This window comes from Phragmites australis, chromosome 9 (genome assembly GCF_958298935.1).
Source record: "Phragmites australis chromosome 9, lpPhrAust1.1, whole genome shotgun sequence".
Lineage (NCBI taxonomy): Eukaryota > Viridiplantae > Streptophyta > Magnoliopsida > Poales > Poaceae > Phragmites > Phragmites australis.
In genome coordinates, this window is record NC_084929.1 from 4,934,809 (window position 1) to 4,961,609 (window position 26,801).

A 26,801-nucleotide genomic window follows, 5' to 3' on the forward strand; every position below is an offset into this window, starting at 1 on the left:
AGATGATCCTGCTCGTAGTTTTAGCATTAGGAGGGTTGTGTAAATCCGAGTATGTGGTTTGTATTTAATATTAAACCTAACTATTTGTTATTTGCAATTTTAGTTACATTTATGTTGGTTACTTCATCCACCAGTGATAGTATCACTGCCCTATATAACTTTCCTGCTCCGTCTTTTTTCAACTACCCTATATAACTTTCCTGCTCTGTCTTTTTTCAACATTTAGCCACGCTCCCAAGCCACCACACAGACACCTTTGCTCTTGCCCTGCACCGCGCCCTCCACCACGTGACCTCCTCCACATCTTGGACCTGATGCCACCTCCTCATCCACCCCGACACCGGTCTCCTCCACAATGATGCCACAACACCCTTTGTGGCCTCATCCACAATGATGCCACAGCTCTATCCCAGCCTCGTCCACAGCGACACCACAGCTCCCTTCGAGCCGACCTCCTCCACAGTGACCTCCTCCTTCGTTTCCTAGTCCCCCCTATAAATCTAAGAACTTAGATGCGTGTTGTTGCAAATGGTCACTGAAAGAAGATAATTGCCAATATGGTGTCATATCTTATATTGCTTTTATTTGATGCAGCATTAGCCACCAAACTTCGAGATATCATAGCAGGGCATATTTCACCAGGGCAGGGGATGTAAGGTGCATTAGGTTTTATAGGGTGCTCATCCTAGGGTACATATTAATGCCTACTTTTTAATTTTTATATAAATAAATAATGAAAATATATGTGAATAATGAACTGCATGTCAACCATATGTGATATATGATGGTTACTTGTATGTGAATCATATGTGATATGTGATGATAAATTGTACGTGAACCATATGTGTTTTTTTTTATTGTGGAATTATCACTACTGGTTTGAGCCACAAACCAACAGTGATATCACAACTATCATTGCTGGTTAATGTTATGAACATGCAATGACGGTAGATATATCACTACCGGTTCGTTGATCAAACCGGTAGTAGAAATGGTGATAACACTACTGGTTGTAGCCAGTGTTGATATTACTATTAGTTCGTAGCTTAAATTAGCAGTGATATCCTACAGTATATCACTGCCGATCAACAACCAACAATGATAATCTCAGACTATCATTACTAATTGTGCAGTGCTGGTAAAAAAAGAAGATACTGATGACGATTTTGAACCGGCAATGATGTCGATTTCTGTAGTAGTGATTGACTATGTTGATATTAATAAAAAAATCACATTTTTGTGATTTTTAGCCCAATGCAGTCATTGATCTTTCACACTAGTAAAAAAATCTATGAAAGATGTCATGGGCAATCATTGTTATTCACGGCAAAGTTAGGCATCACACCAAGCACCTCAAGTATACATCAATCTGGGGTACCTAAGCAATGAAAACAATAACAAATCTGGTTTTCATGCATGGCCTACCACACTCAATTTCTTCTTTAGTTTTTTTGCTTTATAAGTGCGAGTACTTCAAACTCCAAATTCTGTAATATATCCAAGAAAGATGATGTTGCACTGCGTTCCTCCAATTTGAAATTGTGAGTAATATAACCTTTTTTTCTAGGATATGCATAACCTATGTGTATCAATATATTAAGAGGAAACTACAAGTTACAACCGCAACCAGTTCTTTAGGTTGTTATTGAGTATTATAACTGATTTTATTAAATTTTGGAATCGTTTTTCTGGTTACTTTAAAATTTTACGAGCACATATATGCTACGACAACACAAAGTGCAGGATTGAAACATTAAGCTCCAGCAAAATATTAAAGCAAGTTTATTTGAATGAAATATTAGAAACAATGTAGTCGCTCGTACTCAATCTTACAACCCACCTATATGCGCTTAATAGGCACAAGACAAAGAGGCACCATCTTTCTAAAAACAAGTTGCCCTGTTTCCTCCATATTAATGTCCTCCTCCTTCATCCCCTCTGGAAGTTCCCAATCAAAGCAATATAGCAGGTTGGCAAGTGCAAGCTCCACATTAGCGACACCCATGGCCACCGCAGGACAGGCCCTCCGTCCCGAGCCAAACTGGAGCAGCTCAAAGTTTGAGCCTCTAAAATCGACATGGCTTCCATCGAACCGCTCAGGATAGAACTCCTCCGGGTTGTCCCATATGCTAGCGTCTCGGCCCATAGCCCAAACGTTTACGAATACTCTCGTGCCTGGTGACACATCGTAGCCGCCGATCACGCAGCTTTGCATGGTTTCCCTAGGAATCAACAAGGTCCCTGGTGGGTGTAGCCTGAAATTTTCTTTTATCACCATCTTAAGGTACTCGAGGTTCTTGACATCTTCTTCGTCCACCCTTGGTTTGTTCCTCACCAAGCTGCGCACTTCGGCTTGCACTTTCCGCATGACTCTCGGGTTCCTCATGAGCTCGGACATGATCCAGATCGTAGTGACAGCGCAAGTGTCAATACCTCCCGAAAATGTATCCTGATCTTGCACAAAGATGAAGCACAATAGTTGGTTAAAATGTGGAGTTGTCAAGAATTATGCATTATGATCGAACCGTACCATGAGGATTCCCTTGATATGATCACGCGTTAGTCCTAGAGCCTTGTTATCCTTCTCCCTCCACATCTTCACCAGCGCATCCACCATGTCCTCCTGCACCCCAGCCTGCAGCCTCTCAGGCTCCAGGTGCTTGTCGATAACCGAGTCCAAGAAGCCATCGATCTTGCGGAAGATGCTCCTCCTACGCCCTGTGGCTCCGGTGAGGACGTCGGCCCACCGTGCGAGGTGCGATGCCGGGAAAAAGTCCTCGAACGTGAAGCTGCCACTACCGGAGACGGCTTCTTTGCCGAGTGTCCCATACTTTGCCGTGTGCTTTTTTTCGGGCACTCGGCAAAGAGGCTCTTTGCCGAGTGCCAGAGAGAAAGAACTCGGCAAACATCTGGCACTGGGCAAAGAGCCTCTTTGCCGAGTGCCGCAAAGAAAGAACTCGGCAAAGAGGATATTTGCCGAGTGCCAGAGATAAAGAACTCGGCAAACATCAGGCACTCGGCAAAGAGGCTTCTTTGCCGAGTGTCATTTTGTGACACTCGGTAAAACCTACCTATTTGCCGAGTGCCAGAGAGAAAGAACTCGGCAAACACGTGGCACTCGGCAAAGAGGCTCCTTTCCCGAGTGTCATTTTTTGACACTCGGCAAATCCTAATTTTTTTTTCACTTTTGACCTCCAAACTTTTTCTGCACTCCTCATACAATACCTGGTACTCCATGTTCCAATGTGGCACATTTCTCGACTTTTTCTATATTTCTTTAATTTATTTCAATTAATTGAATTTTCTTGGATAATTCAAATTATAACTGTTAGTCATTCGAATAATGAAAAAAAATGAATGGAAAAATGATATTCATGTTATTTAGTATAATGTGAGGCCGTATCCAGGAACAGACTACAAATTTCGAACATCTTGTTCACGAAACATGACCACGAACTTGCGGTCGAGTTGTTTTTAAATTGTATAAAAAGCAAACGAAGTCCGAAAATCATGAAACTTGTCAAGATGTCATGATATCATATGTGGAGGCTGTGATAAAAATTTGAGAAGGTTTTGCACAAGTTATCACGTACGATGCTTGCAAACCGAATAATCTCCGAAGAAACCTGGGTAAACTTCTTCGGTTTGCAACAGATTACAAGCATCGTACATGACAACCTGGGTAAACTTCTCAAATTTTTATCACAGCCTCGAACATATGATATCATGACATCTTGATAAGTTTCATGATTTTCGGACTTCGTTTGCTTTTTATACAATTTAAAAACAACTCGACCGCAAGTTCGTGGTCATGTTTCGTGAATAAAATGTTCAAAATTTGTGGTCTGTTCCTGGATACGGCCTCACATTATACTAAATAACATGAATGCCATTTTTCCATTCATTTTTTTTCATTATTCGAATGACTAGCAGTTATAATTTGAATTATCCAAGAAAATTCAATTAATTGAAATAAATTAAAGAAATATAGAAAAAGTCCGAGAAATGTGCCACATTGGAACATGGAGTACCAGGTATTGTATGAGGAGTGCAGAAAAAGTTTGGAGGTCAAAAGTGAAAAAAAAATTAGGGTTTGCCGAGTGTCAAAAACTGACACTCAGGAAAGGAGCCTCTTTGCCGAGTGCTAGGACGTCTGGCACTCGGCAAAGAATTTCAATTTTTTTTAAAAAAACCCCTCTTTGCCGAGTGCCAGATCGGGGGCACTCGGCAAAGATTTTTAAATTTTTTTTAAAGAAAACCCCTCTTTGCCGAGTGCCAGATCGGGGGCACTCGGCAAAGGGGGGATTTAACCCCCGGCCCACGCACCGCACACACGCAAAACCTCCCCGCCGCCGCCCGCGCCTGCGCCAGCCGCCCCCGCCCCCGCACCCGCGCCGCCCCCCGCGCCCGCGCCCCGCCCGCGCCCGCGCCCGCCCGCGCCCGCCCGCCGCCGCACCCGCGGCCGCGCCCGCGCCAGCCGCCCCCGGGCCAGCGCCGCCCGCGCCAGCGCCGCCGGAGCAGGAGGAGAAAGAGAGGAGGAGGAGGAGAGGAGGAAGAAGGAGGAAGAGAAGGAGGAGGAGGAAGAAGGAGGAAGGAGGAAGAAGAAGGAGGAGGAGGAGGAGGAGGAGAAAGAGAGGAGGAGGAGAGGAGGAAGAAGGAGGAAGAGAAGGAGGAGGAGGAAGGAGGAGGAAGGAGGAAGAAGAAGGAGGAGGAGGAGGAGGCGCCCCGGTCGTCGTTGCCACGTCCCCGACGCTTTGTCCACCGACGCCCTGACCCCTTCACCACCGCTGCCCTACGACGCCCACTAGGTATGCCATCCGTCGTCGTCGTCGTAGTATTACTAGTAGTTGCGGTATTTGTAGTGATGGTATTACTTGTGCATGTCGGCCATCGTGCCGTTCATATATATGTGCATGTCGGCCATCGTGCCGTTGGTTTTCTTGCAGGTTTTGGAAACCTCACCGTGCAGGGGAGGTGCTGCCGAAATTTTGTATTGACAGTTTTATGTTTCTTTTTTTGCAGAGAAGAGCCAGTCGGAGCGGCGCCGGAGTACCTCGGCGACCCCGATCGCCTTCCTTGCCGCTGCGGGTCTGCCTGCACCGCGTCGCCTCGCCACTGCACCGACCCGCCACGGCCCCGCTAGCCTGACTCCACCGCCACCCTAGGTATAACCCCTCTTTCCGTATCATGGTCGTAGATCACGTAACCCAGTTAGGCGTCTCCCGTTCGAAAGAGATACGGTTGGAAATATGCAGATATTTCCATATCTAAAACCGTATCTGTTTCGAATTGTCCACGTTTTTTGGACAGCCCGCGGATGCGTAGGTGGGGTTAGTTTCCATGGTCTGCTCCGATCCGAGACAGAGTTTCGGCATCATCTCCCTGTTGTTCTCCGGATACACACTCTCCCTAGCAGGACGTGTATTTGGAGAACAGCGGGGAGGTGCTGCCGAAATTCTGTCTCGAATAGGAGTAGAGCATGGAAACTAACCTCATCTACGGATCCTCGCGTGGGATTAGGACCTATCCTCACCTATTAGATAGTAGGAACGTCGTGTAGATGCAATTGATGTTTATATTACTCGTCGCTATATATGTTAGAGGATGGAGGACCGTGAGTGGATGTACACGGGCCGCGCAAGTCAGGGTCAGGTGACCAATGAATGGATCGACAAGACCGATGCTTTCTTGGAACGGGCATTTGGCGTGGCTGCTAAAGGAGCGAGTAAAATTTGCTGTCCCTGCAGCAAATGTGCAAACAGGAAAAGACAAACGAAGAAGGCGTGGCTGCTAAAGGAGCGGGTGAAGCAAGAGCTGTGGGTAAGTCTTCCTCGCACTACATTGCTCAATACATCGTATTTATTGGACATTCTTGAAATAATGAATGGATACATCGTGTTTGTATGCAGGATTTCTTTAGATGCCAGGACGGACATGAGGCCAGGGCGGATGCGGTGGCTACCAAATGCTGCAAAAAAACTCGTCGTGGACATGCATTACGAGGCGCGCATCCAGGCCGTCGTAACTTACCACGGGACCGTCGTTGGAACGAAGGTCACCAAAAGGGACGCAATAACCATGACGCTGACCCGGGACCAGTACCTGCAGGTAAATACAGAACATTAATACTGATTCCTTTTGAGATTAAGTAGGCTTAATTTCATCTTCTGATATGTCATGTACTTGATGGCCTGTAGATGATTCCTTATTGGTGCGCCGCGCATCCCCAGTGCTGGGAACAGATGGTGGACAAGTGGTGCTCACGCGAGTGGGAGGAGACGCACAACTTGTGCCAGGAGCGGCGTTTGATGATGCCAGGTGTAGCACACCATCAAGGCAGTCGCAACCTCAGCGGATACGCACAAACATAGGTACGCGAATTCATTTATTTATTCTAACGCTCAATTCTGCATGATTTCTAATCATCTTGCTGTTTTTCTCGCAGTCGGCGTCACATGGTGGCCAGCCTTGCTCCATCTTCAAGGCATTTGCTATGGCCCACAAGGGCAAGGCGACGTCCGACGTCGACTACAACCCGGAGGACGGGCCCGAGGCGTACAGCAATGCGACCGTCCACAACCGCCTTAGTGAGTACACATCGATGGCAAGGGAGGTCCATGGGCCAGAGTACGATCCGAGCACCGAGGACCTTGATGGAGAAGTCGTCATGAGGGTGGGAGGAGGCAAGAAGCATGAGCGATACTGGATTGGCGACGGCGCAATCGACTCGGCCGCTACTCCCAGTCTCTCCCAGATTCGAGCAAGTAGCACGAGCACGAGCCCGGCCATACGACCTCGGAAGGACACTTCACACCACCGGGTGGAGGCACTCGAGGTTATTCCTGGTTTATTCGTCGTTCATTGGTTTTTTCATACCTTTCCTTTGCATTATTGTAACATTAGGGTGAATATATTGTAGGCCCAGCTGGAACAAGAGAGGAGGATACGGGAGCAAATGCAGGCGACGATGGAGAGGGTGGAGGCCGAGCGGGAGGCCGAGCAGCGGAGGATGGTGGAGATTCTTCAGTACATGCAAAGTATTGGCGCCGCTACGGGTGTAGCTCCGCTACCTTCGCTATTCGCTCCACCTCCACCTCCTCACTATTCTACTCCTGTGAGTATAAATGTTTTAGTTTGTATGTTCATGCTTACGGTCAAACCTAGTGAAGTATGAAAGTTTTATTCATGTATGGTATATATTTATCTTGTCTCACACATGCAATCTCTTCTCCTTTGTGCAGAATCAATCGGCGGCATCGAACGATCCTCATGCTTCAGCGAATCCTTCACCAAATCAGTTTCATTGACCATCTTGGTGATGATACTTGTGGTTGTTAATGGTACTTCTATTTGCAATTATGGTTGTAGATGATGGAGCACTTGGATTACTTGTGAACTTATTTGTGATATATTGTGAGACATGTGATGTTTGTGATATATATGTGTTGTTGGTGATATATATGTGCTGTTGATGATATATATGTGATGTTGGTGATGTTTGTTATATATATATCTGTTTGTTTGGATGGGATGTCAAAAACAAATAAAAAGGCTGTTTTCAGTCACTTTGCCGAGTGCAATGGCCATGACACTCGGCAAAGTGACAACATGCTTTGCCGAGAGCCACGGCCCAGGCACTCGGCAAAGATGGCCTGTTTGCCGAGTGTCCTCCAGGTGGCACTCGGCACAGACGCCACCTTTGCCGAGTGTTTTATTCACTGGCGCTCGGCAAAGCGGAGGCCTTTGCCGAGTGTCAGCTTAGCACTCGGCAACGCCTTTGCCGAGTGCCCGATAAAGTGCACTCGGCAAAGAGGTCTTTGCCGACAATTTTTTTACCGAGCGTCCTTTGCCGAGTGTAGCACTCGGCAAATCCTTTGCCGAGTGTATATCATCCTTTGCCGAGTGCCTGAGGCACTCGGCAAAGAAGCTGTCTCCGGTAGTGTGCCGAGCACCCGCAGCGTCTCGTCCATCACCCGCTGGAAGCTGCTCCGCTCGAACTGCGCCGACCCGTACATCTTCCCGAAGGCCACGGTGCCGATGATGCCGTCGGAGAGCACGTACAGCTTCTCGCTGAGGTCGATGATGGCGCCCGGAGGGGAGCTGGCGAGGGAGGCGACGAGGCGGTCGACCTCGGCAGCCCTGGCGTAGGAGAAGGACTGGACGCGCCGCATGCTGAGCAGCTCGAGGATGAAGAGCTTCCGCATCTCGCGCCAGTACTCGTTGTAGGGGCTGAAGGCCACGTCAAGGAAGTCGTAGCTCAGCATTCTTGCACCTGAGGAGCCAGCACACGAGAGGCATGCGAGCATGCTTAGTAGTGTCAATATGTGCGACTAAGGTAGCGTTTGGTTGGACATTGTGACTGTCAAAGTAAGGGTGATGCTATACTTTAGGCATATCAAAATAACACGTTTCGATCAGACGACGTCCTTAGCCATCTGATTTTAATCGGATGGATGCAATTCTTTCTTCCTCCTCACCCGTGCACTGTTCTTCTTCTCCCCATAGATAGTGTCGTTCGCTCCCCCTCCCTATCCACCTCCACCCGTCTCTAGCGGTGCTCCCGCTGACGGATTCACCGGCGCCACCCACCACTGCACTAACCTGGCACCCTTGCCTCCCCCGCTCTGGCACTGGTCCACTGGTCGTCCTCCGCCCACCGGCCATCCTCCGCCGCTCGCAGCCGGTGGCGCCCCCACCGCCTCACCGCTTCGCCCTCACGCCTGCCTCCTTCACTGAGCCGACCTCCCTCCCTCCCTAGGACCTCTTCTATGTCCGGTAACAAAGGAGCCACCACCTCCCCCCCCCCCCCCCCAAAATCAACCCACTCCCCTAACCCCCGCCGGCGTTCTTCATCATCTGATTGATGCATCTCGTTTTCAGACGCCTGAAGATTAGGAAGCGCGTCAAATAAAAGGTTTCGAAATACACTGCAAATAGCAAAGGAATGTTGAACAACACCTCATCAAACCAATTACAAAGCAAAATCCCTGAACCAAGCATCTCCTTGCACCAAAGGAATGTATGCATTTTGGTGTTACTGGGATGGGCAAACAAGTGGCAGGATTTGCCTCCCAAAACTGTTATATGCCTAAAAAATCAGGATTATAAATATGGTTTCTAATTTCTATTTATTATTCTAAAAGGAACGTAGAAAATGACTGAGCTGGGTTTACTGCCCGACTCTTACAATGTGACCCAACAAAATATCTGCCATGACCAATGCAAGAGATACATGGTACGGTGCAGTTTTCCCTCAATGCCAAATGTGCTATGACAAACGCAAATGCTAGTATATAATCTAGCCCTTGGAATCTATTAGCCGTACTCATGTGGATCCAAAGTTTCTATATCCAACCTCATCGCTTTCGTGTTGAGCATCATAGCTTATATATCAACACAAGCCCTATGCATGCTATTGCGACACTAGAAAATTTGAAGGTTTTTACGGTCTTAGCACCTCACGTACAAAAGCTAAGTTACAATAGGTGTTACCTCTAGGTACCGTTTCTAGATCAACACAAACCCTATGCATGCCATTAGGACACTAGAAAAATTGAGGGTTTTTACGGTCTTGGTACCTGACACACCAAAGCTAAGTTTATAATAGATGTTTCCTCTAGGTACCGTTTGAAGGATGGTAAAAAAGCTTAGAAAATTTTATGTTTCTTTTTTTTATATATATAAGTGATGTTGCGAGTTCTTAGACAGACTACCTATATTGTGTGGGTCCGAATAGTGGAAAATTTTGCATCATCCGTTCGAGTCCCATTCTAAAATTTCTTCTCTCATGACAACTAAATTCTATATATTACTACATGATAGAGCACTAGAAGTACTTGCCTGGTGAGTTGGGCCGGCTGCAGCAGTGCAGGTCGTTGGTCCGGAGGACCTCCATGGCTGCCTGTGGCGACGAGACCACCACCGTGCGCACGCGGCCTAGATGCACCTGCACCACGGGGCCGTACCGCCGTGCGACCGCCTGGAAGTACCGGTGTGGCCGGCTTCCGATCTGGAGGAGGTTGCCCAGCACCGGCAGCTGCTTCGGGGGACCCGGAGGAGCACTTCTTTCCGCTCCGTGTGCTCCGCTTTTTCTCCTGAAGAAGAGGTAGAGGAGAGGAAGTAGAAAGAGTGGCACGAGTAGAGGGAGCAGTGGCCATGGAAACGGATCGGGGAGAGAGTGGGCAGCCATGGAGGTTTCTGTTTGCTTGCTCAACTCGAGTGGTATGCGTCTGCGATGCTTCAGCTGTTTTATACGAGCAGCCGAGCAGGTGATTGAGGGGTGGCTGCTACAATAGATAATTGATATCCAGAATTACAGATACCAGCTGTCTGTTAGGTTCGATAAAATATCCAGGAAGTCCATTAAATTTCCAAAGATATAGATTCTTAAGAAGCAGCCTTTTTCATTTCTGACTTCCATGAATACGGTGCCACAGTCAACTCAATAGGGGTATGTTTGTTTCAACTCAATAGGTGTATGTTTGCTTCAGGTTATTTCTGACTTTTGTTTCTGTCAGAAATTCAAAAGCTAAAAATCTAAATAAATAGGTTTGTTGAAAAGTGATTTTTGAGTGTTTCTGAAGAAATAAACTAGAAGCTGAAAAGTTAGTTGAGAATAGTTTTTTTTAGAAGTAGTGTGTTGAGAAGCCAAAAAATTACTGTAAAATCTAATAGCTAAAATCCAAAAGTAACTTAAAAAAAATCAGAAACACAGTTTTTCAAAGAAATCAGAAATAGAAGAAAAATCCAAATAAACAGGAGCTAAGTAACTTTCAAACTGGACTCTTCTTGCTGCCTTCAGTGCAAAGTGATAAAAAGATTTGAAGGAAACCTACGCGTAGCAAGGTCAAAGGCTCTGGCATGTGTCCACACGCGGGCAACCGCAGATCTCTTTTGATACCGGGTGTGGTCTCAGTATCACGCCGACTGTGACCTGCCGGATTTTCACGACAAATCGACAGACATGAACGAGCACTGAGTCCACAGAACTCGAAAAATCTAGTAGGCAAAGCTAGGCTCTCCCCTCACCTTTATACAGAAAGCGCGCGGAGCGGCAGGGTGAGGCTGCAGGTCTAACCTTGCAGCATCCATACTATATCATCTGCAAACTAATCAACGGCACGTCGCTAGCCAAAAGAGATTAAAACTGTTCATTCATGGGCACTTTGATCGTGTAATTGGATCACCCTACTAATTGAATGTACAGTGGTGCCATTTCTCAGAGTGTCTCTTACCTTAAATATAGGACTTCTATGGTACGCCTAAACGGATATAGGTCATCCATTCTTTTCAATCCAATGCTTCTGATTAGTTAGCACTTAATTGTTTCTTCATCACTAGTATCACAAGTATAAGAAACTATAATATCACTAGTATAAGGGCGATTTTGGAATCAAAATGAATAGCGGATACTTTAATTTCAAGACCATTATTTCAATTTCAGATTCATATTTTAAATTTCGAAAAGTCACAAGTTTGAGAGTTTAATATTTCAAATTCTAAGAATTTATATTTTCATGTAATATGGATTTAACTTAACAATTTTCAAACCCTGATACATCAATGATCAGATTTAACTTACAATATTGTCGTATACTAATAATATATGGAGCACCATAAATGTGCCTAAGAGTGTGCTTAAGGCAGCCTAAAAGTCACGGAGTGACTAATTTTTCAAGTGACTGAAAATTTGAAATTTTCACTCAGTTTTCCGAACCATTTAATCAACATGTAATAACTCACAGAAGTATTGCAACTTTTAACCAAGTGCCCGTGCATTCTAACGAGAACCTAATCCTTGCAGAGTATTTATGTTTTGTGCAATCAAGCAATTTCTTAAGCTCCTTATATATGTTTTAATATGTTACGTGCAAAAGAGGAAATGAGTATTTGAAACCATAGTAATGTAGCCACTACTAAAAAACCCTAATCCATAACCGGCCATCACTGCTAGTTTGGCTGGAACCAGTAGTGATAAAGTATCACTATTGGTTCATAAGTCCCAACAGCCAATCAATCATTGAGGCCGCATAAATTGGCAGTGATACCTTTTATCACTGCTGGTTTGTATTACCAACTAGCAGTGTTGTCACTGCTGGTTTGGGACAAACCGATAATGATAAGTGTATATTATAGTATTGGTCAATCTATCATGCACCAAGTTTGAGCAAAACAGAGAGGAACTTTGTTTTTGCTCATTGCTAGCCATTTGTGGCAACTTGTTGCTTGGAGGCTTTAAAATTTAGAGAAATCCACATACCGTATGTGCTCTAAGGTTAGTAATTTGATCTACATTTTATTTATAATTAGCTTTATTTGCTAGATTATTTTAGGTTTTGAAAATAGGTGATTGTTTCACGGTGATAAATTTGATCATTTATCTATTTAGTAAAATTTAGTTTATTATAATAAATTATAGATGGACTGAAGATAAATATACGGTATAGACCACCGCTCCCTAGAGTTATTAACGATGTCACTCTTTTTTGAGAACAGTCATGTAGTAGTCAAACTACATATGTTTATGTGTTGATTGCAAGAACGTGAAACATTTCTAGCACATAGCAGATCCATTCACACTTGATTCGAAGAGATTTTAAATCTTGCTGTGCTTATTGGACTGAGCATAGTGAAGATTAGACAAAATATTTTGAAGAATACGATGACAACGATATGCCAGCTGATGTCGGATGTGATTTCCGCGGCAGGACGGCAGCACCGGCCTGTTGCATAGGAGAGCGGCGGCGCTGAGCACTACCGAATTTCGAGACTTTGCCGTGTGCCTAGGGCACACGGCGAAGGCCTTAAAACACTCAGTAACATGTTTGCCGAGTGTAACACTCGGCATATCACTGTCGGCATACACAGTGCCGGCAAACAACTGTTTGCCGAGTGTTTTATATCGTACACTCGGCAAACATATTTGCCGAGAGCCAAATACGACACTCGGCAAAAAAAAAAGTGACCTAACGGTGCCAATGCGTTAACGGCCTCTTTGCCGAGTGTCTCAGGGATACACTCAGCAAACACGAGGACACTTTGCCGAGTGTCTCAGGGATACACTCGGCAAACACGAGGACACTGTGCCGAGTGTCTCAGGGATACACTCGGCAAACACGAGGACACTTAGCCGAGTGTCCGTGTATACACTCGGCAAAGTGAGCACAGAATAGCACCCAAATAGCACAGTTTGGCGATACGCATTGCCGAGTGTATCCCGTGGACACTCGGCAAAGTGGCATCCAAAATGCCAGATTGAACAGCCTTGTGATACGTGTCCGTTTTGCCGAGTGTAATACTCGGCAAACTGTTATTTAGCAGGTCGACAATTGATCCATACCAGATTCAAAACTGTCACTGCAATTCAAAACAATATACATATATTTCACAGATTACCACCTTCACATAAACATCGCATATTACGCAAACATCACATAAAGTGTCGCATAAACATCGCATATTACACAAACATCACATAAACCGTCGCAAGTGACACAAACATGATAAATTGTCATGACAAGATAGCAAAACATAGTCCAAACAAAAAGAAAATGTAGCAGGCCGTAACGGACTCAACACTTGATTACCACCTTAACCTGCATCAATTAAGGAGCAAAAACGCTAATTAAGAAGTATGCATTTGAAAGTAAACAGAAATGGTAAGTATGGATATAGGGTTACAAAAGTAAGTTTTCAAAGTGAGGAGAACAAACCAAAGTGAGGTGGAGTACCAAAGTGCGAACCTCCAGCTCCAGGCGTATTCGATCCCTCTGATGGATACTGCACAAAGTAGATAGTTAGCACAACACTCTATGGTTGTAAGAATGGTAATAATGGTGATTACAAGGTCAAAAAACCCTGACTAGAGCGGCCAGTGTACATCCACTCACGATCATCTATCCTCTAACATATTGGGAAACATACACATATAATATTTTTTATTCAGTAAGTAATATAAAAATCAAATATTTGTGTTTGACCATAAGAGGGAATCGGCATGCATCAAACTATCTAATAGGTAAAGATAGGTCCTAATCCCACCAGACGATGTGTAGATTGGGCCGTTTCCATGCTCTACTCCGATCCGAGACAGAATTTCGGCAGCACCTCCCCGCTGTTCTCCAAATACACGTCTCGGCAACAAAGCCAAGAGAATGTGTATCCGGAGAACAACGGGGAGACGCTGCCGAAACTCTGTCTCGGATCGGAGTAGAGCATTGAAACGAACCCAATCTACACATCCTCGGGCTGTCCAAAAAACGTGGACAATTCGAAACAGTTACGGTTATAGATATGCAAAGACTTGCATATTTGTAACCATAACTCTTTCAAACGGGAGACGCATAGGTTACGCGACATGCACAAAACTTGCAGTTTTTTCCCTTTCTTTTCGAGAGAGAAATCAAATCAAAGCGCGCATTCAGTTCAAGAAAATACACACTTTGTGGAGTGTATAGCTTTAGTATTTCTGGAAATAACTCTTATCACTTTAGTTGGCATGGTTCTGATTTTAAATCAAACTAAACCACCAAAAGGAAAATACACTTTATGGTTATTCTAGCTTCAATCAAAGTCAGTACTCTAGTAGTGGTCTTAATACGTATATAATACACTCATCCATCACAAAGTAAAATGAGTTATATTTGTTTTTCAGTGTATGAATGCAAATAATTAAGGTGAATCGCGTAGCTATCTAACTCGAATATGCCTCTACATGCATATTGGAAACTTCTAACAGGATATGTGTACAAGGAAAACCTCGAAAAAAGTTTCTATCAGATATAGTCCTGGAAAATTTACTTATTAGACAGTACTTTATACTAATTATACCCTTTTCAAGGATGAAGCTGGTCATGATTTAGCATTCTACAAGTATATCAATTGCATGTTTACAATTAGGTTACTTGAATTAATTAAGTAGGGATAATAAATCCACAGATAGGATTCTCTGTAAGACAAAAGGCTCTATCCTCTAGCCATATAGAAGTGTCCCATCAGCAAGAGTTTCAGTAAAAGGAGTCAACCAAAATAGTAGGCTGATTGGATTTTCCATGTGTGTGGCAATATGTTGCCTTCTATATTCCTTGCAGTACATTTTCCGGCATGACAAATCTAACCTTATCTATAGACTGCCTCAGTTAGAAAGGGAACTGGAGAAGAAATAAGCACACGCTTAAAGTTAACTTTGACCTTGTAGCTAGAAAAGAGCCGTCAATAATTCGGCCATAGACATTATATTGAGTTACTATGTACAAACCAGCTGATCCCTAAAGCCTAAGCTGGTATAGACATTAAAGACGAACAATTCATTTATACTTTAGCAAAACTGCATTATGGTACAAGATAATTGCATTATGGGGCTAACATGGAAACTTGAAAAGAATTGTGTAGAGGGGTAGCAGGAGGTGGCTATCTGTAGGAAGCAACTGCTTGTCTACCCACGGTGGGAAGGTGTACATTGGCTGTAGCAGGAAACATAGGAGTACAATGCTTGCATTCGTGACACATTCATGAGAGAGAGCTAACACCACTGCCAATACAATTGATACAACTAGTTTCATAAGTAAAATGCTAGAACAAACTGTAAATTAAGAGAGAAATTTTCAGCGAGAAACTATGTATTAGGTCAACCCTGTTAATTTGGAATGCAAGCGGTACCTTATACCTGGGCGTCGGAGGGGGGCGGCGCGGGGTGGCGCTGGCCGGCGCGGGGGAGGCGGCGTCGGGCAGCGCGCGGCAGCCGAGGCGGAGGGCCGAGGTGCCGGCGGAGGGGGGGCGGGGGCGCTGCCGGCGGCGGCAGCGGCGGGCCGAGGCGGCGGCGGAGAGGGGGCGGCGGCGAAGGCGGTGCAGGGCCACGGGCCGAGGCGGCGGCGGCCCGCAGGGGCGCTGCGGCGGCGGGCAGAGGCGGCGGAGGGGCGGCGGCGGGCCGAGGCGGCCCTGGCGGCGGAGGGGCGCTGCGTGGGATGGGCGCGGGGGCACTGGCAGCGGAGGCGGGTCGGCGGCGCTGGCGGCGGGGGGGGGGGGGGGGCGAGGCGGCGGTGCTGGCGGTGACGGCGGCGGGGGGCGGGCCGAGGCGGCGGTGCTGGCGGCGGCGGCGGCGGACGGGGGGCGGGGGCGGGCTGAGGCGGCGGCGGCAGGAGGGTAGTCGCGCGCGGGACAGTTTTCGATCTGTCCCCGCGCGCGGGGTGGGGAAACCCTATATTCGCTGCTTTGCCGAGTGTGAAATCTTTGCCGAGTGTCAAATCTAGGACACTTGGCAAACCACTGGTTTGCCGAGTGTGAGAGCAAGGCACTCGGCAAACAAGTGGTTTGCCGAGTGTAAAACAAAGACACTCGGCAAACACCTGAAATTTTTTTTTGACTACATATTCACTACATGAATTAGAAATAGCAAACGAACCCAAAAAAATACCAAATTTTAACATCAAATATGCTATGTTGTATGTTGAGTGTAGAAAAAGTTTCAAGGTCAAACGACGATTCAAACGTCACTTCGGGTTCAAACCTAATCCGTTCCCTCTCGAAACCACAATTCTTCTTGGGAGATGCTTCGATTTCTAAGCATCGTACGTGACAACTTTTGCGAAACCTTCTCAATTTTTTTATCTCAACCTCTACGTATCATATCATGCCACTATGGTAAGTCTCATGTTTTTCTGACTTCGTTTGCTTTTTTTAGAATTAAAAAACCAATAAGCTACATGTTGCTGGTCGAGTGTTGCCGCCCAGATGTTTCAAATTTCTTTTCATTTCTTGGGTATGGCCTAAAAATAGTCTCAACAACATGAATATGATTTTTCTACCCTTTTTTGTTCATTATTTCATGTACTTGCAGATCAAATTTGACTTATATCCATTAAAAGCCTAGAAATGCACTTAATGAATTAAAAATAGCAAACGGACCCAGAAAAATACCAAATTTTAACATCGAATATGCTATGTTGTATGTTGAGTGTAGAAAAAGTTTCAAGGTCAAACGACGATTCAAACGTCACTTCGGGTTCAAACCTGATCCGTTCCCTCTCCAAACCATGATTCTTCCTCGGAGATGTTTCGGTTTCTAAGCATCGTACGTGACAACTTTTGCGAAACCTTCTCAATTTTTTATCTCAGTCTCTACGTATCATATCATGACACTATGGCAAGTCTCATATTTTTCTACCCATTTTTGTTCGTTATTTTATGTACTTGCAGATCAAATTTGACTTATATCCATCAAATAATTTCTTATGAAAAAGAGTTGTCCATAAAGTTAGATTTCGATGGAACATAGCAAACATGTTATCCATCCAAGAATCGCCAAATGAAGTCGCTTTTTTGTTCCACCACTTCTCACTATGCTACCAGCTACCTCCTCTGATGCACTTAACGATGAACCAAGCAAAACCCATAGATCAGAAGGGCAGCTTAGTGTGTCAAGCTGATCTGCTTTTGCTTCTTCCACTTGGCAAGCATTGAAAATTCCTTCTTTGTCTGGATGACAGCTGGAATGATAGTATATAGTCGAGAAATTCCTTTTTTAAGGCAAGGAAGAAGAATTGTTATTCTCTTTCAGAGCACAACTAATTCCAAGGGCCGCTCCCAGGAGTCCACATCTGCTGCATCTCAATCTTAAGCACGACTGAATTCTAACTCCAAGTTCATAACAATATCATTCTTAAACCATACTGTAGTAGTATCGGAATCGATGTGTGGCGGTCTTTGGTTGGTTGTTATTACGAGAAAGAAAAGAGAACAAAATGAAACCAAAAAGAAACTAAAGAAAAAAAAAGTTTGCCGAGTGCTTAATATCGAGCACTCGGCAAACATGTTTGCCGAGTATGTTTGCCGAGTGCTTAATATCGAGCACTCGGCAAACATTTATGTTTGCCGAGTGTCCGTTAGACGACACTCAGCAAAGGGGCGACTCGCCGTCAGCCGCCGAACGGAGGGACACGTGGCGCGTAGTTTGCCGAGTGCCTGAATTCGCCGAGTGTTTGTTTTCAATTTTGCCGAGTGCTATTGTTTGCCGAGTATTTTTTGAGGTATTTACCGAGTGCCTATTTGTTTGCCGAGTGCTTTCGTCGGGCACTCGGCGTAGGTGGTTGTTTGCCGAGTGCCCGATATATTGCACTCGGCATACACGTAGGCACTCGGCATACACGTCATTTCCAGTAGTGGAGGAGCTGCGGGCTGGCTGGAGCAAGACCAGGGTGGCGAGAGAGAAAGTTCGGACCCGGGCGACCGGGGTGAGAAGGTTGCTGGCCAGAGATGGGAGCTCGAGAGAAGCTCGTCGGCGACGGCTCGGAGCCGGGCGGTGTAGTAGAGAGAAGTAGAGCGAGGCGGAGAGATAGTCGGGTGGTGGTGCGTACGGCGACGGCACGCACAACGACTTAGCGGGGAAGGGTCGGGATTGCGCGGTGACTCGATGGAGAAACAGAGCGCGGCGGCGGCGGCCGAGCGGCTGGCGGCACCGGAGGCTATGCGCGGCCTAGCTGCACGGTGGTGGCGAGGGAGGACGCGCGGGCAGCTACGAGCGGTTGAGCAGGCTACTGGCCAGGACTGCACACGCGAGCAGCTGTCTTGCGCAGCGGTGGGCCACGACCGGCAGCAGGAGGACACACGAGTGGAGCTGCGGCGCCGGTAGCGAGAAGTGGGGTGCAGCGACGGCGTGCGTGTGTGTGTGTGTATCAGTGTATGCTCAGTTGTGCAGGTGGGGGAAGAAGGAACAGAAGAGGGGGTGTTCTCACCGAGAGCACTAGACGAGGCGTAGATGGCCGGAGGTGGTGGCGAGGTGGTGTGGTGCGACGCGCTGCAACTTCTTGTGGCGGTATGGGCGGACCCACCATAATGCAAAGGTATTCAGGTGAATACTAACTTTAAAAAAAAAAAAATAAGTATATAGCAGCTATACTACGTATATATATATCTAGTCAGATCAATTTGCTTGTTTGCTGCTTCAATCCATCAGACCACCTAACAAAACGTGAGTCAAAACTATCATCCATCCTTCACTTGATCTATTAATTGAAAAGAGCCCATATTCTCATACCACAGTAGCAAGCATCAGGAGCTCATAATCTCCATATTATGACTACCTAGTTTGGCAGTAGCGTGAATTTTTTATGCAGGTTAAGGATAGTGATATTATTAAACGCTTCTAAACCATAGAGGAACACAAAGTTAAATCGTAATTTTCTTTAAATACTTTGTAATTTTTCTTAATTAGTTAAAATTTCTCTATTATGAACAATTTATACTTTAAAATTTATGCTATTATAGGCATTTTTTATTTTAAATTAAATAGTTTTTTTAATACTGAATATCTAATCATTAAATCCTGGATCGTCGCTGTGTGGCGGTCGGTGTTTTGGCCAAGACAGAGACGAACAAGGGAGAGAGGAGAGCAGAGGAGATGAAGCTTCGTTTGAGTGCTGTATTTGTGATGTTGTATGGCGTGGGGAGATGGTCTTTTACAGGTGTTGTGAATGCGGCGGCGTGAGAAAGATCAAGGGGAGATGGTGAATGCGGTCGGCGGTTGGTGAGCTGAGAGAGTGCAGAACAAGGATCTTTTGGGGATGACGAACAGTAACATACATGGATGAACAGTATCCGACGTGACTATGAAAAGTGAGCAGAGCCAGATCTGAGGAGAGAGAGAAACTTAAATGATAAATTCAAATAATGTATTTGAATTTGAAACTAGATTTAGAATAATTCAAATTGAATAACTTGAATTGAATTGGATTGGGGTCATTCAAATTGAATTAGAATTAGAAATTGACATGATTTTGGAACGAGGATTTAAAATATGAGATTTGAACTTGAATCAAGATTTGAAATGAATTGAATTGAATTTGCGAAGTGATTAAACTGGAAAGAATTCGCTTAAATCTTGAACGATTCAAATTTGCATTCGAATACTAATTGATGAGGATTTGAATGAATCTGACTTTGGATATGATTTGAAATAAAGGAAAATGAGGAGATTTTTTCAGGGTTTGATATAAAATTAAAATAGAAATATTTGAATTTGAAACCGATTTGAAATGAGCCTGGATATTGAACTAAGATTTGAATTTTTCGGAGATCGAATTTGATTATAGTAAATAGGGAATTGGTCCAGGATACTTCAGTTAATTGAATTATTGATCAAAGTCAAATTTAGGGATAATTCAATCGAATAACTTGAATTATGGATTTGAGTTGGATTGGAAGATCAAATTTCAAGGATTAAATTGGATTAGGAGTCAGCTGAAAAGAACTAAAACGGATTCGAATTTGAAAGACATTCAAATTCGAGTTGCCACACAAGGAAACAAGGACACCGAGAAAGCAAAAATGCAATTGCTCAATTTTAATGCAAGGTTTAAATTTATTTATATATATATATCTCCTGGATTTTATGTTAGCTTAATTAATTAAGAATTTTTTTAAACAGGATTGGATTGGCTATTTTCTAAATGCTAAAATGCTAAAACGCAAGGTGTTACAATACTGGGTCACGAATTTGCTGTTTTTGTAATAGTGCTCAATCCGCATAAAATCTGCCAACAAAAGATAACGATTTTGATACTTGAAGCCCGAGACTCTTGTGCAAATGCAAACCATGGAAACATATATACATCCATTACACATTTGTACTTTGCATACGAGACTGCGAAAGAGGGCTAAATAACTGGGATGGGTATATCATAAGCCACAATCCAGCCATTTGATGATATAAAAAAGGAATGGAGCTAGGGATCTGAACGACAGCATCATCCGCATGCATGCTTCACCATAGTTCTTCTGAAAAGCATCGACCAGAATCTCGAAACCTGGCAAAAAGTTTACACATCTAACTTATCATCACCATTTACCATAACAATATTTCAAGCCACACAATGAATATGAAGTTCTTTTCCAAAGCATCTTTAGTAGTCATACTGAATTGGGTTTTACTCAACCATACCAAATGCTTAGCACAATGAGAATTTACTGGACCACAGAATTTGCAGAGACAGCTCGTACCAATAGTACTCCTCTGCACAAAGTTCGGCATAATCTCGTAACCCCAGGTGAACCCTTTGAATTAGCGCAGAACTGCAGTGAATATGTTGAATCACAGAACCCTGCAAGGCCAAACTACAATCTGCCCTATTAAAGAACAAATTTTGGCTTTGTCCAAACAGGGGACTCACATCCTAAATTCCTAAATCATCCATTAGAAGGACTGTAAAAACAAAGCAAGAATGCCGAAAATAACAAGTAATTCTAGCTGAGTGGAAGATGTTGGTTTTGATCTCGGCTCCACTCTCCCTAACGTCTCCTAACTAACAACCGAAATCCATGGGAGCCGTTTCTCATATGCACCGTGATTGGGGGTGCAGCCAACGATTTTGGTTGTGGTCCCACCTCGTGCAGCACTATATAACAGATGTGAGGGGGTTCGGCTGGAACACGATCTAATTCACGAAGTCAGCCGCCTCTCAACCCTAATCCAATTCTTAGGTGTGCTGTCAACGAGGTGAAGGCCACTGCCGATGTCATCACCGAACTCAGGTACTCATATTCACGCTTCCGTTTTAAGTTTAGTGTTTGATTTAGGGCTAATGTTTCACTTGATTAAGGTTTGCTTTACTAACAATGGCATCAGAGCTATCTTTAGCCCTTATCAGACCCCTATTAGACTTAATTATGTTTATTGATGACCAATTAGTCCTGAATGATCATGTCTAAGTATAATTGATGTCAATTAGGTTCGGCTAATGTTAATTAGGGCCCTTTTGATTAAGTTTTAGCACTGTTATTCTCAATTAAGCAAGTTTAGGCCTTGATTGCTTCTGTTTAAAGCTTAAATTATATGTATTAGTCCAAATTAGTCTCGGATTATACACTCATTCATGTTTTAAAGTTAAATTCTTCCGATTTGATCATGTTTATGTGCCTGCTTGTGTGTTTTGGAGCTTTTGTTTGGGGCAAATAAATAGTTTTTGAGCTCAGGTAGCATTAAGAAGGAGGGGATTGGGGAAACTCTACCACACATCCTAATGAACATCCCCATTCCCCCCCCCCCCCCAAATCCGACTCAATATCTCCCCAAAATCCCGAACCCTAAGCCCATTTCTCAGAACTCAGAGCAATAGAAGGGGGAAGGGGGGGGGGGGGGGAGGACTTACGGCTCCGGCGGTTTTCCGTCGCTGTTCATGCCCGTCGGAGTTCTCCTCCGGCGGGATCTTCCTCGTGCGCGCACGGTTCATCCGGCCGTCCTCGCCTCTTCTGTGGGACGAGATCTCCTCTCGCCGCGCGCTCATCTCCCTCTCCTCCCGGGCTCCACCACAAACCAACCGACGGAGGCGCGCACGATCTCGGTCGCATGCGCGCTCCGGCGGTTTGGCTTACAGAGGTGCCCTTTGCCCTCTTCTCTCTTGTGCGTCCGGCGGCCGTAGTCGGCGCAATCTCTCTCTCTCTCTCTCGTCCGGGCCGGCGTTTTCCGTCGCCGGCAATCTCTCGGATCGGGCGGATTTTTCGGGGAGGAGAATGCTTTTTAGGGTTAGGGTTTCGGCCGACAGCCTTATATACTAGGCGTTTTCGTCGGCCTGCCGTCGATCGCGATGAACGGCTGAAAAGCTCCGGGCCGGCACGCGCGCGAAGGCAGAATGGGCCGGGCGCGGTGGCTGGGCCGTGCCCTCGGCCGGGCCGGCGCGTGCACGCGATAACTTTTGGGCCGGGCCGTGATGATGGGCCAAGCCAGGCCGAAAGGTCTTTTTGGGCCGTTTTCTTTAAAGCTTTGGGCTTTTTCATTTATTTGGAATTTTCAGTGATTTCTAATGTTTTTTTTCTATTTATGCACTGGAATATCTAATGCAAATAGCCCAAAGTTAATGATGATTAATGCATAAAATATTATTGTTAATTCTCTGGTTGAATTGGATCCAACGGGAAGATTTTTTCGGAGAATTTTACGACCAATTCATATAGGTTCATAATTACTTTCTGACCAAAGTTGACTGTAATTATGGGCTATCTTTTCCGTTTTCTACCCAACGGTGATGCGGATTGAAGTTTTATTTTTGCATGATTTTAATCAGACCAACGTAGGGTTATTTTCGTGTAAATTATTTCCTTATGATAAATTTACTAATCTGGCCCAATTCTTCTCTCCAGCTCTTAACGCTTCCTCTATTGCCGCCACTATTGACGGCATAGAGCAACTTACCGACAATAATTTTCCTGCTTGGAAAGCTAAGGTGACTGTTGTCCTTGGTGTTTTGGACCTGGACTATGCACTCAGGGTTGACGCTCCCACAGCTCCCGCCATTGGCATGGAAAATTATGATGAATTAAAGAAAATTTATGATTCACTTTCTGAGAAGTGGGAGCGGTCCAACCGCATGTCTCTTATGATAATGAGGAACTCAATATCAGATGCTATAAGGGGAGCAATCCCAAACTCAGAAAAAGCTAAGACGTACTTGGCATCTGTGGAGGAGCAATTTAAAGGCACCTCCAAGGTTTTATGCCAGCACACTGATTCAGAAGCTCCTCAACACTAAGTATAATTATGGGTCCGGTGGCATAAGAGAACACATCATGATGATGACAGATATGGCTGCCAAACTCAAGGGCATGGATATGGAAATCTCTAAGGGTTTCCTTGTCCACTTCATTATGACCTCTCTCCCTCCTGAGTTTACTCCTTTTAAGATAAATTACAACACTCAGAAAGAGAAGTGGAGCATGAGCGACTTGATCGCAATGTGCGTCCAAGAGGAAGAGAGGGTGAGGGCTGAAAATAAAGATTTTGTGAATCAAATAAGCAGCCCCAAGAATAAAAGGAAATTCCAAGGGGATTTCAAGTCTAAGAAGAAGTTGCATTTCGTCGCTAAACACGACAAGGCAGCACAGAGGGCGCCCAAGGTATTTGCTCCTTCTGCTCCTGCCTCTCAAGAATCTAAAGATGACAGATGCCACTTCTGCCATAAGAAGGACCACTACCAAAAGGATTATGTTGGTTTCCTGAAGTGGCTTGCAAAGAAGGGTAATGATTTCATAACATTCATTGATGAATCACTTTATGCTGATTTTTCCCTTAATTCATGGTGGATTGACTCAGGTGCCACTGTGCACGTTACCAACTCCTTACAGGGATTCCTTACCGCGAGAACATTAAGAAAGGGGGAGCGAAGTCTTAGAGTGGCCAATGGGAAGGAAGCTCAAGTTGAAGCTATCGGATCCCTTCCATTAGTTCTTAATAATGGCTTCACTCTTAGATTAAATAATGTAGTTTATGTCCCTTCTATGAGGAGGAATCTCATTTCAGTTTCGATGTTAGATGATGATGGTTTTTATTGTAATTTCGGAGACAATAAATGCATTCTTAAATTTAATTCAGATGTTATTGGTCTTGCCATCCGACAAGACAAACTTTATATGCTTCCTCTTAATGAATCCTCTGTGACGATGAATGTCTATGATGTAAGCCATAAGAGAAAGAGAAGTACAATTAATGAGACTTCTTCGAAACTGTGGCATTGTCGTTTAGGCCACATTTCAAGGGGGAGAATGGAGCGTCTCATTAAGGAAGAGATTCTTCAACCCTTAGACTTCTCCGACTCTGACCACTGTATAGATTGCATTAAAGGAAAATACGTTAAGCAAATAAAGAAAAGGGCCACTCGGAGCACAGGATTATTAGAATTAATTCACACGGACATATGTGGTCCTTTTCCTGTAACATCAGTTGACAGTTTTGATTCTTTCATTACCTTCACTGATGACTTCTCCCGTTACGGCTATATCTACCCCATTAAAGATCGATCTGAATCTCTCGATAAATTTAAGATATTTAAGGCTGAAGTAGAAAATTAGCACAACCTGAAGATTAAAGTAGTGAGATCGGATCGCGGGGGAGAATATTATGGGAGGCATGCCACATATGGGCAAATCCCTGGTCCTTTTGCCAGATTCCTTCAGGAAAATAGCATAGTAGCCCAATATTCTACACCTGGTGAACCTCAGCAAAACGGGGTAGCTGAGCGACGCAACCGCACACTTATGGACATGGTACGAAGTATGCTCAGCTATTCTAGTTTACCATTTGGACTGTGGATGGAGGCACTTAAGACAGCCACACACATTCTTAATCGGGTTCCCAGTAAATCAGTTCCAAAAACACCATATGAATTATAGACTGGAAGAAAACCCTCTTTAAAGTATTTACGCGTGTGGGGCTGTACAGCTGAAGCTAAAGTCTTTAATCCACATATTGAGAAATTAGATCCTAAGACAGTTAGTTGTCACTTTATCGGGTATCCAGAAAGATCAAAGGGATATCGCTTTTACTGTCCAGATAGGATCACTAAGTTCGTAGAAACAAGACACGCTGTGTTTCTTGAAAACGGGGATATGGAGCCAAGGGAAGTTGATCTTGAAGAAAAACGGGTTTATGTTCCTACTCCACTGATACAAGAGTCACACATCCCTGTGCCTCAGGTGGTTGCTCCTTCAGTAGAAACTAACGTCAGTACACCCTCTGTTGAGGTTTCTGAAATTCCTAATGATATACCTAACGATGAGCCTCAGCAGTCCCATGCAGTACCCAGTCCTTGTCCTGCAGTGCATAATGAATCGATCAGGAGATCACAGCGTGACAGGAGACCTGCCATCTCGAACGATTATGTTGTTTATATAAATGAGAATGTTAATGACATAGGGAAGACAGAAGATCCCAACTCATATAAAGAAGCCATGATGAGTAAGCATTCGTCTGAGTGGCTTAATGCCATGAATGACGAATTAAAATCTATGAGCGATAATGATGTGTGGGACCTAGTAGAAATTCCTGACGGAGCCAAAACAGTAGGCTGTAAATGGGTCTACAAAATAAAACATGACTCTAATGGGAACATCGAAAGGTTCAAAGCAAGGCTCGTAGCTAAAGACTTCTCTCAAAGAGAAGGAATCGATTATAATGAAACTTTCTCTCCTGTATCAAGTAAAGATTCTTTCAGAATAATTATGGTGCTCACAACGCATTATGATTTAGAGCTGCATCAGATGGATGTAAAAACGACATTCCTTAATGGTGACTTGGAAGAAAATGTTTACATGGCTCAGCCAGAAGGTTTTGTCATGAAAGACAACGAACATTTGGGATGTTGCCCTAAGAAATCAATTTATGGTCTAAAACAAGCGTCTAGACAGTGGTATCTCAAGTTTGACAAAGTCATCAGAAATTTTGGCTTTAAAGAAAATGAAGTTGATAACTGCATTTATATAAAGTTTAAAGGGGGAAAATTCACCATATTAGTTCTTTATGTGGATGATATCTTATTGGCCAGCAGTGATAAGGATATGCTGTTTGAGACCAAGAGATTTCTTTCCTCTAATTTCGATATGAAGGATCTCGGTGAAGCCTCTTATGTTCTTGGCATTGAAATTCATCGAGATCGGTCCAAAGGAGCATTAGGTTTGTCTCAAAAGGCATACATCGACAGAGTACTAAAGAAATACAATATGCATAAGTGCTCTGCCACGCCTGCTCCTATTGTTAAGGGCGATAAGTTTGGGACATATCAGTGTCCAAGGAACCAATATGAAATTGATCAAATGAAGACGGTTCCTTATGCTTCAGCTGTCGGAAGCATCATGTATGCTTAAGTATGTACACGCCCTGACTTAGCTTTTGTGACCAGGATGCTTGGCAGATATCAATCAAATCCAGGACTGGACCACTGGAAAGCCGTTAAGAAAGTCCTTCGCTATTTGCAAGGCACTAAGAACTACATGCTCATATTTAGAAAATCCGATAACCTTGAAGTCATTGGTTATTCGGATGC

At 44.5% G+C, this 26,801-nt stretch overlaps 1 protein-coding gene across 1 annotated transcript; it reads right to left on the bottom strand.

Moving 5' to 3' along the window:
• Positions 1 to 1,769: 1,769 nt before the first annotated feature.
• Positions 1,770 to 10,415, bottom strand: LOC133928507 (4-hydroxyphenylacetaldehyde oxime monooxygenase-like). Its single transcript, XM_062374855.1, has 4 exons — positions 9,841 to 10,415; positions 7,943 to 8,272; positions 2,531 to 2,790; positions 1,770 to 2,449 (listed from the first exon to the last, which is right to left on the bottom strand). The coding sequence occupies exons 1-4, from the start codon at positions 10,187 to 10,189 to the stop codon at positions 1,841 to 1,843; spliced, it is 1,548 nt and encodes a 515-aa protein (XP_062230839.1). The 5' UTR covers positions 10,190 to 10,415; the 3' UTR covers positions 1,770 to 1,840.
• Between the last annotated feature and the right edge of the window lie 16,386 nt (positions 10,416 to 26,801).